This window comes from Cynocephalus volans, chromosome 2 (genome assembly GCF_027409185.1).
Source record: "Cynocephalus volans isolate mCynVol1 chromosome 2, mCynVol1.pri, whole genome shotgun sequence".
NCBI lineage: Eukaryota > Metazoa > Chordata > Mammalia > Dermoptera > Cynocephalidae > Cynocephalus > Cynocephalus volans.
The window spans coordinates 32877736-32893434 of record NC_084461.1 but is presented as its reverse complement, the minus strand read 5'-3'; the positions used below and the strand labels follow the sequence as shown (position 1 = coordinate 32893434).

Here is a 15699-nt window from a genome sequence, read left to right as displayed (position 1 = left end):
ACATTTTTCTGAGTTATTTTTGCCAGTGGCTGAAAATAAATACCGCTATGGAGATTTTAAATTGCTAGGATCACCATGCCCTTTGCCTGCAGACCTTCTCAAAGATACCTCTTCAGTCAGAATATGAACAAATAATGGCAAGAATAAGAGAAGCATCTTGTAGTGTTTGCAGATGGCAAAACGAAAGCGTAGAAGACTCCCACAGTATGGTATCACATCTCAGCAAGGTTTGTACAAAGCCATGGAGGCAGGAGAGGGCTGTCATAGCCTAGGCATGTCACCCTTCAGAAAAGAAGCAGCTGTAAAATATTTAGCTCACAATGGAACAGGAGGGAAGCTTACTTACATGAAAAAGCGTGAAATTTGGAGTCAGCTCTCATGAGGTTTCGACCCAGATCTCTAAGTTCTATTTGTGTGACCTCGGGCACATCCTATAATTTTAGAGCCTTAGTTCTCTCATGAGTAAAAGGGTTTAATAACTTACCTCTCGAGGATCATAGCATGTAATAAAAGCAGCAGCTTACCAAGCATTTTCTATGAGCCAGACACTGCTAAGAGTTTTGCATACATGAACTTGTTCAATCATTACAACAACTCTGTGAGGTAGGTCTTATAATCCCCATTTTACAGATGAGATTTGGTCTCAGAGGGATCAAATGACCTGCCCTACCTCACACAGTAAATTGAAGAGATGGAATTTGAATCCAGGTCTGTTTTTCTCCAAAGCTTAGGGATTAAAAACCATACATTCTGGCTCCTTGTAGTCATTCATTTATTCACCAAATACTAATATATTTAAATGTGTTTTATAGTAGGAAAAGTATGATGCAAATGTAAGTTTTTATATTATGCCCGTGCATAAAAGCATACTGGGAGATCAGCAAGGTCTACCTTTTTAACAGGATTTTTAAAGATCTTATGAAGTTAAACATTTCAAAAGGCAAAAGGTAAAGACTAGCCATGACAAACATAAGCACTTCATATGGTAGCTACTGTCTTTAAGGAGAAAAAAAAAAAAAATCAAAGAGTAATGTTTTGACACTGAAACAATAGTAAAATTTAACGGAGCATGCTGTGATATTCATGGGAAAGTGCCTGTTGAAAAACAAAGTTCTCATGAAACTGTTCTAGTCCCTGATCATTCCCAAACATAAAGTACACTGCACTTGATGACCATATCTTTGGGGATCAATTACAGAATACTCTCAAAAAACATAAAGCTATTTTCTTCAGTCATCATTTTATTTGATTGACAAGGTGATTTTGCCAAATGTTCTATATGAAATGATCAAATTAAAATTAATCTGGTTTTAGGCATCTGAGAACTTCTCTATAAATTAGTGAAGTAAGTGACTTTAGAAAATTTGTCTTGAATTGAATTATTGCTGCTACAAATCTCCAGGTTCTAAAGTGCAAATGAATTAAGTCACTGGCTACAGCCCTATCAAGCTCTTTTACCTGCCTGTAATCCTGCCGAATGGGCCAATTGTCAAGCTAGGGCTGGGTCTGGAGCTCACAGACCCCTCAAGCCCATTGCCCAGACTGGGTCACAAACCCTTCACATGTCAGGCTGGGTCCCCAGACCCTTCACACACAGGTCTATGAGCTAGGTAACCGGCAAAAAAGGTCCTTGGAGCCGTACGTTTGAGAGCATGACCGCAAGAGGAGGGCGCCCGAGGCAGTTGCCAGCCAAGGTGGTGGCTCCACTCATGCACACTAACTCCACCCACCCACCCACACACACAATTTGCTTACAAAGAATGTGCTGAACCATTCCCAACTGGGTGGGCAGGCAAAGGGGCCTGATTAAAGTATTCTATTTTCCCAACAAGCCCACTACCACATAGAACTGGGTTATAAATAAAATAGCACAGTTTGGAGTTAAGATTGGGATGAGAGGTAGTCACCACAGAATTTTCAAAGGTTTGGTCCTGTTTTCAGAAGGTTAGCAAGGTCTGTGTTTAACACAACCTCTAATTCTTCTTGCTTCTTGCTCATGTTAGATATTTTATCTCTATGACTTGGTTTTTCAAAACTGGTCTGTGTCTAGATCTAGACCAACGTACAAACCCATGGAGGAAAGAGTCTAAAGTCTTTGAAACTAACAATGTACAAGTCATTTGAAAATTATGAGCATGAAATGCAGATAAGTTCAAAAAATGGGATGGATTGGACAAAGCCGTTGGTGGTGATAGTGGTATTCAGCAGGACTGAGAGACAGTATTCTCATCTTCTCCAATTTTCTATTGTAAAGTGATTTCCATTCTGAAAATGAGTACTTTCATTATCAGCTTGGTATTAATGAGAAGAGGAGCAATTTTCCTTGTTTTGTTCTCACGTTCATTCTTTTTTTATCTAGTGTGTGCTTCTTATAAATGAATATAAACTAAGAATTGCTAGATTTCTTAGAGTTGGTACTTTGTAATTTTATTTTCATTAAAACTTAAAGCAGTTAAAACAAGTGCAGTTAAAACTGCAGAATTAGATTGAAAGGGTAAGAGTCTCCCCCCCTTTTACTTCATATACTTCTGTATTTGTTATAACCAGCTGGTATTTACACTATGCAAAGTTGGTTATAACTTCAGTAGGGATGACGAGGGGTGTAGTCATTTCAGCAGGGTACATTCATCTGGTGTCTCAAGTTGAGCTAGTGCTTTGTGAGTCAGCCTGGAAACTTTCTGTGTAGACTGCTGGTTTCCCCCTGGGGTCCTGGTTATTTTACCTTCAAGCCAGTACAAAGTATCTCATAAAATAGAATCAAGAGTGTCCCATCACAGTTAATAGTCTCATTCTGTGGCCCTACCACCTCCTTCTGTAAAGGCATATTTTTTCATACTCTGGTGCAAAATTTGTTGTTTATTTTGCTCCTTTTGAATTTTTAAAGAGTTCCCCCATATGTCTAGAAATAAGTGCAGAATGCCTCATGCTGTGGTTCCTTTTTGAATTGGCACAGACCCCTTTCTCTTCTGGGTCTACAGTTTGCTCTTTCTTGAAACTGCCTTCAAAGACTTTAGTATAGTTTTGGTTTTTCATTTATTCTTTTTTTTTTTCTTTTTTTAAATCAAGATTGTGATTCAAACCCTCTGTGTCTCCTCCTCCTGGGTTTCCGAACAGAGATTGAGGTCAGCTGCTATGATTTGTCTATATTTTTTTCTACAGATGATGTTATTCTTTACAGTTGAGATTGCAGATGTTTCAAATTCTTGTTGAGGAGTCTTAGAACTATGGCAGATGCTTTTGATGTAGTTTATGCTTCCAGGCTAAATTTTGCTTTGCAGAAATGAACATTTTAATTAACATTTAATAATCTCAAGCAGTGACTTTTCTAAAAAACATTTTTCATGAAAAAGTCAGATTTAAGACATTTCATTAAAGCAGAAAAACTTGTGCATCTGAGAGGAAATGAGTAATTGCTTCGAGCAGTATATCCGAGTGACTAATTTTAATATTGATATCCACATTTCAGTATCTTTACTACAGGGATTTCTGAGTCTTCAGAGTTGCCCTTAACTTTACCTTACATTGAATTATAGTAATCATAGCATACGGTTTGAATAGTAATTATTTTCTCGTTAGTTGCCAAGTTACTCAGAACATCCTGCAGGTTTATTTACTCCTGGAATCTCCACTGCCATCTTACTAAATGTGACCTCAGATGACAGAAACCAGGAGGTGCTCTAGAGGACACTTCTCAGATGTTAATGTGTGTACGAGTCACATTTTACAATATGTACAAATTATCCTGTAAAATGTGGATTATGACTCAGTAGGTCTAGGGTGGGGCCTGAGATTCTGCATTTCCGACAAGCTCCCAGTCAGTGCTGCTGGTCTGACCAGACCATTCTTTGAGAAGCAAGGATCTCTAAGATTATTTTATGGGCCACAGCCTGAATTCTGATATGAAAAACTTTCTGATATTAAGAAATAAAAAGAATAAGAAAGGAGGAATGAGAAAAAAACTAGGGGTAAGAATAAGGTAATGAGTAAAAAGAAAAAGAAAGACTTTAGAGGAACACTGAGGCATTTGCCCCAGAGCTAACATAGAATAGATGGGTGAGTGCATACAACGTAGGACTGGGAAGGATGAAAGAAGGGAAGCTAACTTTTATTAATTGTCTTCTGCACAGCCTGTAGTCTGACATATTGCTATATGTTCATGTATGTGTATTGATATATGTAGATGTCTGTAACTGGACATATATAGAAATAGATATATGAAGTGTATGTGTGTGTGTGTGTGTGTGTGTGTGTGTGTGTGTGTGTGTGTATATGGAGATGAGAGATAGGTAAACTGACAGGGATAGAAGGATGTCCTGCCTGTTCCAAAAGGTTTGAAGAGGAAGCTGTACTAGGTGATCTCACATGCATATATTTCTTTAATCCTCTATAACAACCTTTTCAAAATATGTACAGTGAGAGAGAAAGAGAGAGAGAGAGAGACAGAGACAGAGATAGAGACAGAGAGAGAGAAAGAGAGAGAGAGAGAGAGACAGAGACAGAGACAGACAGAGAGAGATATGAAAAAGCTGAGGCTGGAGTAACTTTTTGAAAAATTCAGCTCTAGGACTGACTTCAGCTCCAAAACCCATGCCTTGATAAGCCAGAGAGCCAGACACAAGTGAGAAAGGGTGAGGAGGACAGGGGCATAAAGGAGAGTACCAGAGACTGTGGTGAGACAGTTACACAAGGAAAAGAAGTTAGAGAAGAGGATGTGGCAGGGACACGTGGAAAGGTCCAGGATGAAGGGAAGAGAAAATGCAGGGCCTGCCAGGGCTACAGTCCAAGTGGATAATTCCAGTCCTGGTAGCAATTAGAGGTGACTGGTTTGGCAGCACCCATCCAGCTGCAGTGGGATTGTTGCCACCCTCTTTCCTGCCAAGACTGTTTCCACAACCTTTTTTAGCCTTGGCTAGAGGAGCCTAGTTCTATCCAGTGTGGAGAACTGGGTTTCCACCTTTCCTAAACCACCAAGCAGCAACAAGAGGTCTGTGGGGCTGTAGCAGAGACAGGCTACGTAGCAAAAATCTAAGGGCCTCTAGAAGCTGCCTGCCTCTTGTGCCCACTGGGGCTCTGAGCCAAAGGTACTCCATTCTTGGTGTCTTCTTCTGCTTTCGGGATCTTCTCTTGGCTCAGTAGATCCTTTCAGTCCACTTCCTGTGTGGTGATTCATTAACAAAATCTCCCAGTAGAAATAGGTTTGCTCATATTTGTCAGAGACTAGGTGTCAATTAAACACATGGAAATGAAGGATAGGGTCAAATCCTTACATGCACCCAAAATTGGGGGGGGGGGGCAAAAATTATGGTACATACTAAAATAGGACAAAAATAAGTTTATGCAGTATTTATTGTAAACACTGACCCTGATAGCACTTTGGAATCCTGGAGAACAAAACTGTTACATACATATTCAGCTGAATTCTTGTCTGGAAACCTGGATGAGTGTTTTGAGTAAAGGCGAAAGCCAAGAATGTAAAATACCTGTCAAAGATTTAGATGGCATTATAAAGAGCAGACTTTCAGTTATTCTGGGAAATTTCAATTGCTTTCTGAACTCAGTGACTCCATCTTACATATTTATTTCCATGTATTTTAATGCAAAGAAAAGTTAGGCGCAAGAAATAAGCAAGTGGATGCTTGCTAGGCAGTGTAACTCAGTTAAGAATTCTGACCTCGGCAATGAGCATGAGATTTGTCCTTTAATTATGGCTGTCTAACACTGTGGTAGAAAAAAGATTATTCTTGGGCTGGCCCCGTGGCTCACTCGGTCGAGTGTGGCGCTGGCGGCGCCACGGCCACGGGTTCGGATCCTATATAGCGATGGCCGGTGCACTCACTGGCTGAGCGTGGTGCAGACCACCCCATGCCAAGGGTTGTGATCCCCTTGCCAGTCAAAAAAAAAAAGAGATTATTTTTAAATTTAGTTTTTATTTTTTCAAAGTTATATGTATTCATGTGGTTTAAGGAATCACATGGTTCTATATGGCTTTTCTGGAAGAACAGCAGTCTCCTCTTTGGCCCTTTCTTTACTTTCCCTTTTCTTGATCCCCAGAGGCAACAGCATCCAACTCTCATAGTTACTTCTTTTGGTATTAATCTCCAAATGTCATGCATATAGTGCTATTTCTTTATTTTTATGTTTAGGCACTATTTATTTGCCACTATGGAAGAATTTATTTTCCTTTTGCAGATTTCCTTGAACCCTACAATCATTACTATCACACACATGCATACTTTCTATTTTTCCATCGTCCCCAAATCCTATGCTTGATTAGATCAGTATTCAGTACTGGCACTATTGTGACTATGCAAATGCTGTTGCAGAGGAACCATGTCATGTAATTACTTTTCCTTTCTTGCCCAACTTTCTGTTTTTTTCTGGAGTTAATAATTGTGTCGTGTTTTTTGCTGTTTTCTTAGTTCTCTATGTACTTATCGCCAATTGATCCCCAGACTTTCCACCAATCTTCTAGATATCCTTCCAAATATTCAAACCCTTGAGATATTCAACTAGTTTTAGTCCCATCTTCTTGGAGACTTCTTTCCTGGAGTCTCCTCAGGGATCTCCCCCATTCTGGGCTGTTGCTGTCTGTGATCATCTACTGCTGCCATTCTGGGATATCCCTTTACTGTCATCCTGGAGACCACCTTTGTCTCTCATGAGTTGGTTCCTATGTTTCTTGAATCCTAAATTTACTAGCTCTTTTGGTAGGGAACATCCTTCAGAAGCATCCAGAGATTGGATGATATGGGATACATACTTTGAGACCTTGCAGTCTGGAAATGTTTTTTATCATATCATGACACTTAATTGATGGTTTATAGTAGTATATAATTCTAGGCTGGAAAGAATTTCCCATCAGAGTTGAAAGCATTGCTCCTCGGATTTGTAATTTTCAGTGTTGTTCTTGAAAAGCCTAAAGCTATTCTGATTCCTGACCCTTTGTATGTGACCTTTTTTATTCCCTCTGGATGCTATTAGGTGGGACGTTTCCTGTGTCCACAGGGTTCTGGGATTTCATAATGTGCATTGGTGTGGGTCTATTTTTACATTGTCCTGAGCACTGGATGGGCTCTTTCAGTCTAGAAACTTGTGTACTTCAATTTGTTGATAATTTTATCCTCTGTTTTCTGTATTCTCTTTTTCTAGAGCTCCTATTAGGCGTTAAAGTGACTCTTGGGCTGGTCATCCAAGTTTCCTATATTTTCCTCCGATTTTCCATTTCTATATTTCTGCTCTGCTTCTTGGGTTATTTATTCAACTTCACTTTCTAAATCTTCTGTTAATTTTTTGGATCAATATTAATTCTTTTATTGATTCTACTATCATATTTTACAGTCTAATTTCTAAAAGCTTATTTTTGTTCTCTGATTTCTCTTTTTTTAGAAAAAGTATTCTTTTGTTTTATGGATGCTTAATATTTATGAGGCTATTAATGACATATCTATACCTATTTTATATTGCAATGACATATCTATATTTATTTTAAACTCTCCGGATAATATTTTTTATCCCGTTTACTTTTCTTTGGTTTACTTGCCTAGTCACTGTGTTTTATGTCTGGTGGTCCTTGACTGACGGCTTGGATTTAAGAGAGAGGCACTAAAAAGCTGATTGGCAGCTATGTGTACCTGAACTGGGGACTCATCATCTGGCTGAACTATTCACTGGGGAACCCTTTTGTCAATATCTCTAAGACTTTTCTTTTGAGTTATTCAGACTCTCCAGAGAAAAATCTTGGAATTTCCTGCCTGAAAGAAATAAACCTGGCTTCCAGCATTCTGTGAACTTAGTTGAGCTATAGCTCAAAATTTTGTATACCCGGTAGACAGAATAATGTCTCCCTAAAGATGTCCACATCGTAACACCCAAAATCCGTGATTCTGTACCCTTACATGGCAAAAGAAATCTTGCAGCTGTGAAAAAGTTAAGGATCTTGAGATGGGAAGATTATCCTAGATTATTTGGGTGAGCTGAATGCAAACGTAAGCGTTGTTATAAAACAAAGAGGGAAGCAGGAGAGTCAGAGCAGGAGATGTGATGGCAGAAGTAGAGGTTGGAATGATATGGGACCAGAGCCAAAGAACAAAGGCAGCCTTCATTCTAGAGAAGCAGAAAAGGGCAAGGAAATGTGTTCTACTCTAGATCCTCCAGAAGAAACAGCTCTGCTGACCTGTTTTAGACTTCTAACCCGCAAAATGGTAACAAAATAAATGTGTTGTTTCAAGCCACTAAACTTGGGATAATTGTTATAGCAACAATAGGGAGCTAAAATAGTATGTAAACTTTCACCTAAACCCCCTCTTTTCGTTATAGAACCTCCACTTTAAACTGTGCCTGATGTTTTATCTTTTCTAGGGAATAACCCTCCACTCTTTTGCTAGGTTAGGATAGGGACGGTTGCTTTGCGGCCAAACAGACAAAACATCTTCTCATTTTCAGCCAGACGTTATCTCTGCTTTCAGTAGTACTCAGTGGTACCAATTCCTGGACTTCTGGTGTTTCTGTAGGGTGTAAACCAGGCTGTGCTATAGCATCTCCACTGCTGGCTTACGCTTGCAGTTCAGTTTCCTGGTCTGCTAAATCAGTTACCATTTATCCTTCACTTTCCAGCTTCCAAAACTTGTTGCTGTTATTCCTCTTCAGTTTTCTTTGTCTTTGGGGTGGCTTCTCCACGCTGCCCCCCCCCCAAAAAAACCTTTGTTATTGTGTGGTTTCTAATTTCAGGAGGGAGTAGAAGTACATGTGTATGGTCAACCAATTTTGACAAAGTTAAAAAAAAGTATCATTATTTTATACTGATTTCTCCTCGGCATTGTGCTGGATCGTATATATTATACATTTAGAACATGATTTTTACAGTAGAGCTGTATAGGATATTTGTCAATATGATGCATGGTAGTTAAGATCAATGGTTGGAAGATGGAGGCTTGGGTTTAATTAAAGACTTTGCCCATTACTAGTGGTATGACTGAGCAAGGTCAGTTAACTGAGCCTTAGTTTTCTCATCTGTAAGTGGTAGAAACCATATTTAACCCACAAAATGATTAAAAGTATTAAGTTAGACAAGATGATGGATAAGAGCTCCTGACCAACAGTGTGCCTCTATTGTGGAGTGGAATTTCAGGTGAACTGAGATTGAATTATATGGATGGATAGTGCTTTGTGTCCTTTCTTGTAACAGGTTCTCTGTGGGACAAATGAATGTGTTCTCTTAATGAAGTATTTCAGATGACAACAATAAATGTAGGGATTCATTAGGTACTACGTGAATCTTAAAAAAGGCAAAACATCAAAATTAATTTTTAAGTTTTAAAGTATTTCTCTCCCATCCCTTCATTTCATTCCTTGTGACAGAAGACTGTATTTTAAGCTTTTAATTATTCCATTTCCCTCAAAAAAAAAAAAAAAAATCATGGATGCAAGGTATTAAATAAAGAAATAAAAAGGAACCTCATCAGCTCTCTTCTAGAACTTAGAGTAGCCTTTTAGTTAGATTCCTTATTTCCTCTCCCTCAGCTCCTTCCCTCTTTAATCTATTTTCTACACAGAAGGTAGAGTGATCTTTAAAAAAAAAAAAAAATGAATATCAGAACAAATCACTCCCCTGCTTAAAATTCCTCACTGGCTCCCCATCTTTCATGGAATAAAAACAAAACTCTTTGGCAGAAACTACAAAAAGCCTTGCAAAGCTGTAACCTCATCTTCAGACCCATTTTGTACTACCTGTCCTCTTTCTCAAAAGGGCTAAGCCACACTGGTTCCTCTCACTTTTTGGAATTTGCCAAGATCCCTCAGAGACTCTCCTCTTGTCTCTCCTTCTGCCTGGAATGCCCCCCGCCCACATTTGCCTGGCCAGCTCCCACTCATCCACTAAGCCTGCCCAAGTATCACATCTTCTGGGAACCCTACCATGACTCTGGAAACCAGACAGCTTCGGCTCTTGGTCACTTGCTGAGAGCCTGATACTTCTCTCTCGTAACCCCTATCCCAATTGAATTTAAGTAACTGTGTAATTAGTAGTTTAGCTCCATTTCCACTCTTATGAGGACAGGGGCTATGTCTATTTTCTGTACTGCTTTATCCATGACACCTCGTACATAGTCACCCCTCAATACGTACTTGTTGAATAAATGGATTGATTAGTGACTATATTAGGAAAAAAAGACTAAATTTTACAAATATAATTTTAAGGACCTTGTTTTCATTTTAAAATTCTCCTGTTGAGTCAGATAAGTCTGGTATGAATCTGATGGCTTGATAAATGCTTACTTTAGACTGTCTTTGGAACCAAGAAAATTGCTTGGGAGAAGGGGAGAGAATCTAGGTGGAAGAAGAGGTATGGACATTATTTGCTTTCTAGCTAATGTGCTGGGCAGTGTCAAGGACAGAAGGTGGCTACACTGATGCTAATAAGCCTTCAAGCAGACCGTGTGTCCTTAGCACAGTATGGGCACAAAAGAGATGCTCAGTAAATATTTGTTGAATTAGTAAACAAAGGTGGCCTTCTTACTTTACCATATGCCCTCCAATATGTAAGCTTTGTAATTTCCTCCTTAATGCGGCAGTGAAAATAGCTTTTGTGTATTTTTAGCTGTATGTTTTGATGGAGGGAAAGTCAACATGTTATTTGTCTAGGCTTAGACCAAGTCATGCTATTTTCAGGATGACTGCCCTAAGCCCAGTTCAGAAGAGCCCCATTATTATTCTAATTCATAAATATTCCACTACACATTCAAAAAAACTTTTCCCTCTCTTGGGCCGGCCCGTGGCGCACTCAGGAGAGTGCAGAACTTGGGAGCGCAGCGGCCCTCCCGCCGTGGGTTCGGATCCTATATAGGAATGGCGGGTGTGCTCACTGGCTGAGCCCGGTTCGGGCGACACCAAGCCAAGGGTTGCGATCCCCTTACCGGTCACAAAAAGACAAAAAAAAACAAAACAAAACTATTTCCTCTCAAAGTTACTAGGAATCTTATTGCTTAAATCTAAGGTAATTGCTAGAAAAGGAGCTTATTCTGAGAAAGAACAAATCATTGAACTACAGTTTCATGTGGATGGAAATGACAGTTTGTTACTGAGCATTTTCACCTGGTGCTAACTTGGCTCCAAGGGCAGACAGCATAGTAAGCACTTTCATAGAAACTGAAACTGGACTGGAAAAAGGTACCCAAGTTCATATGGCTCCTGGAGATTTATAAAAGGTAGTCTGGCGGAGTTTATGACACTATCTTAGGGGATAAAATTGTGGAGAAATGGAGAACCCCTTTATGGCATATAAAAGATGTAATTGACTGATAGTTTCTTAAAATTCCTCAGCTAGAGCTTCATTCATTCAGTTCAGGGATGGAAAATTACCTCAATGTACGCAAAGACAATATAATGGTAATGGCTGCTAGAAGAAAAGTTCTGAGGTCTTATCTGGGCTCATCAGGCGTGTGTTGTCATCAGTTAGCAATGTCAGCTATGAGTTTTAGAATGAGTATTGGTGGCATGCCAAATATTTAATATCCTTTCTTTAAGGCTTTATTTATTTATTTATCTTGGTCTTGTTAAAATTCAAGTAATTACATCTAAAAACCTCATTTAATCTTTGCATAAACTCAATGAGGTAAGGACTGTTATAATTTTCATTTTTTTCAGATGAGGAAACTAAGGTACAGACATATTAAGTTTCCCAAAATATATAGCCAATTCATGATGAAGACTATATTTGAACATAAGCCTTTCTAACTCCAGAGGCCAAGCTCGTAACTGCCATATATTTCCTAGGAATTCTGGAGTGCTGATATTTAAAGCTGTTATTATTCATGTATACCCTAGAGTGACTGAGTTTCTCTCTACTGTCTTTCCAAGACAGGAAAATGTAAAAAATTAACCAACCTGGCAGGGCTGGAGAAAAACTTTACCTACTTTACAACACTGTGTAAGACTGATCCTTAATCTAAATATTGAAAATATAGTTTAGTATAAGACCATTCTAGTGAAGTAAATTTTATTATTTCTGGATCATTTTAAGGATGGAATGCAGAATATCTATATGATTTATACCTTAAGATTCAACCCAAGTAGAAGTACTTTCTCAGATGAGATTTTCACCCATTGAAACTTTTTATTCTTAAAGTAAAAATATTAATCACTATGTCCTGATGAGATTCTAAAAGCAAGTAATTATATTTTGTTTTCCTTAAACACTTAATGCATGTTCTTTTAATAGGATTACCTCTCTATTTATGGAAACATGCTTTCCATAAATAGAAATCACTTCCCCCAAGTATTTATTTCTATAATTAACTGTTAAATTATTTATAAATATACAGCTAACCCTAACCCACGTAAAACAATTTCTTCAAATATTTTTTAGTTTGTTAGAAATGTCAGAGTATGCTTTGATTTCTTGACTGTTCTTTTTCTCTTACAGAAAAATCTGTCATTGCTCAACCAATATTCGTTTTTGAAAAGGGAGAACAAACTTTTAAGGTGAGATGTACCTACTTTTGTTTGTTTGATTTACTTTGACAGGGAAAATTATATTTCAAGAAGCTAGCTATACTAAAAGACGTAACCGCTGCATGGGTTTATCCTGCTGTTCTTCACTAGTGTAGTAGTGCTTTCAGAATATTTATATAGTTGGGATTTACAGATATCAATTTGGCTGAAATAGGAATCCAGAGGCCTTGTCTGAAGGTACGAATAACATGCTGTTTTCAACAAAATAATATGTTTATTTAGAGAGACTTGAAAAGAGGAGGGGCTGAAATTAGGAGTGCTAAAGCTCCTCATGGGTTTGTACCACTGAACTAGCCTACAACTGGGTATAAAATAAATTCTAAACTGTGACATTTGATTTAAAAGAGATCTTATGAACTCTATCTGCTTTTTTGGCATCATGCTAAAATCATCTGCTTTGAGAAACAATAAGATTAGTAGCATTATCACTTTAGTTTATTATTATTTTCTTGGTATTTATTCTTACTTATGCAGGTAATTTATTCTATTACCCACAAAATAAACTAAACTAAAGAAAATCTCAACCTCCAAGCTCTCATTAAAAAAGCAGATTCTTGGGCCCCACTCCAGATCAACCATTTCGGAATATTGAGAGTTGGTGCCTCAAAATCTACATTTTAAACAAACTCCCACTAGTGACTCCATAGTCATTGAAATATAAAACCACCGTACTATACTTTGCTTTTCCTTGACTCCATGACTAGTGAATAAATGTGAGCTGCTTTGTCCTGGTTGGTCTGAATAGACCTGCCTTCTGAGAACTGTCATATAAAGTAGCGGGGTGGCAAGCTGATGTAAAAACAGCAAATACTCAGCTCTCACTGGCAGTTTTGCTTTCTTTTAGAGACCTGCAGAAGACACACTGTATGAAGCAGTAGAACATGGTAATGACTTACATTCTATATTTCAAAATCAATCTTTACACAAAGAAAATAAGCTGGCACTTATTTTATAATAAGCATGTGGCACAGACTCTGTAAAATTTAATGATTTCTCATGTTTTTGAACACGCAAGTAGATTGGCTTTTGTTTTGAAAGATGGCATGCAGGTGTCTGAGAACACTGATGCTAGTAACTAAAATTCCATGATTCTCCACTGCCTGTCCCTTAGCCTACCAAAAACGTTTCCTGTAGAAACTCAAAATGCATATACAGTTTCTTGCTGAAGCCACTCATTTCTAATTGTTTCATACTAGTATGATATGCCCTATAGGTTTATCATCACCAACTTATTAACTCAAATATTTGAAATTGTGCTTCAGGATAATATTGGTAATACATTACCAAATGATGATCTATGTAGACAGAAGGAAATTCTATTTATCCTCCCATATCATGGATTGAGGATAATTTGTTATTCCAAGCAATTTTACTTATCCCATTGAATTTCTTGCAGAATGCAATGGTTTTTCAAGAAAACGTGTACGGTCTTCATCTTTTACTTTGCAGACTACAGATTCTCAGTCCCAAACAGGTAGGGATAGCCTTGACTGTTGGCTGTTTGCGATTATGTTTATTCTGAATGTAAGATTACTAAGAAACTTTTCAAATGGATAATGTTAAGTCTACCCATTGAATAGTGTTTTTAATATATTGTTATATGAAAGCAACAAACTATAAAATGGATTGTAGAGTGAGCCAGTATTTAAAAATTCAGTGACCAGCATTGGAAAAAAATACTGAAAAGGACATAAGTCACAATGTTAGCAGTGGTTACTTCAGGTAATGGAATTACAAGTAATTTGGTCCCCTCCTTCCCCCACCCCCCACCTGTCCCACTTTTGTATTTTGCTGTGTTCCCGAAGTTTCTGCATTGAGCATGTATTAGTTTTGTAATTAGGGGAAATAGTCATTTTTAAAGTAACCATCTATGTAAATAAATGATGTCTACCCTTTAAAAAAAAGAACTTTATCATACAGTGTATTCTGAGTAAATCATTAACTCAGTTTTCCCCTCTTCTATGCTCAAAGTACTCCAGTGATTCCTTTTATTATAGGTCAGATTGCCTTCTGCCTTGTAATATAGCTATTTATATATATGTCTGTCTCCTCCAATGTGAGTTCCTTGAGGTCATCTTCATGCCTAATAGAGTGAGCACTCAAGAAACACTTATTGGATTAAATGAAAATCCTCACCAGAAGCAATCTTTAGAAAAATACAAAGATTTTTCTAAATTACTGATATAAAAAATTTTTCCTAAACAGCAAAAGTCCAAAGCAAAACAAACAAGAAACCCATTTCCTTATTGACTTTAGTTTGCAATCTGCTTTTAGTGTCAACCTTGTCTCAGAAGCAAATGAGATCTTCATCCTTCACTGACCTCCCAACTTTCCCCCCTTCTGGGCCAGGTAATAAAGAGTTTCTTGAATCTCAAGCCTGACTTTTCAAAATTGTTTTTATTAGTTTTCTTTCTGGGCTATGGCAAAATGCTGACATTTTAGCAACAAATCAAATAGATGCCTTAGCAAAGTATGCATGGAAAAATACCTTATAAATTCTAATTCCACAAATCCAGACAGTATATGCATTAATGTTTGACAGAAAGTTTGAACTTGTTGATATTTTTTGAGCTTCATATTTATGATAGCATTATTTTATATAAGGCAGCACTATAAAATAAGAACAACTTGCTTTATTTTATTTATTATTGTCCAACTACATAGTTTATAATATATAGTACTCAGAATATATAACTATGCTTTAGATTAATATTCTAAAGTTTAGAAGATGATTCCATTAGAGACTAATTAAAACATTACTTCTCTTTACTTGAAATGTGTAATGCTTTGTTAAGTAAAACTATTTTATCATAACAAAATATTTGAAATGATTGGCACTTTCTCCACATTAAAATGTGGGTGTGTTTTTATTTCTACTGTACAACCAATTGCCTTTTTCCAAGTTAAGTTTGTCACTAAGAAATAAAAAGAATAAATATTCATTTCCTTTTAACTGATCCCACTTTACCCAGGAACTACAGTTTTCAAGTGAATGAATCCATATTCATTAATCCTTTTCCATTAAGGATAAGGTGCCTGACATACAAAGGAACAGTACGTCAGGCACCTTTCTGATACAGAAGAGACACTTCCTAGCTCATAGGCCCCGTCTAAACCTGACTGACAAGCTACAGGCGTGAAGAGAAATAGAAGTCCTAATGTTAGAGGCAAAGGTGTTCTGTTTTATTGCAT

At 37.6% G+C, this 15699-nt stretch overlaps 1 protein-coding gene across 5 annotated transcripts in view; it reads left to right on the top strand.

Moving 5' to 3' along the window:
- The window catches only part of RANBP3L (RAN binding protein 3 like), a 48105-nt gene that overhangs the window by 17496 nt on the left and 14910 nt on the right, over window positions 1–15699 (top strand). For 2 of the 5 annotated variants that reach the window (XM_063087413.1, XM_063087409.1), the window contains exons 2-4: window positions 12419–12477; window positions 13352–13391; window positions 13904–13981. In XM_063087413.1, coding sequence (XP_062943483.1) covers window positions 12419–12477; window positions 13352–13391; window positions 13904–13981 — 177 coding nt within the window. Of the gene's footprint in view, window positions 1–12418; window positions 12478–13351; window positions 13392–13903; window positions 13982–14781; window positions 14857–15699 lie in introns of all 5 variants that reach the window. The other 3 variants (XM_063087411.1, XM_063087408.1, XM_063087412.1) reach the window with 3 other exon arrangements.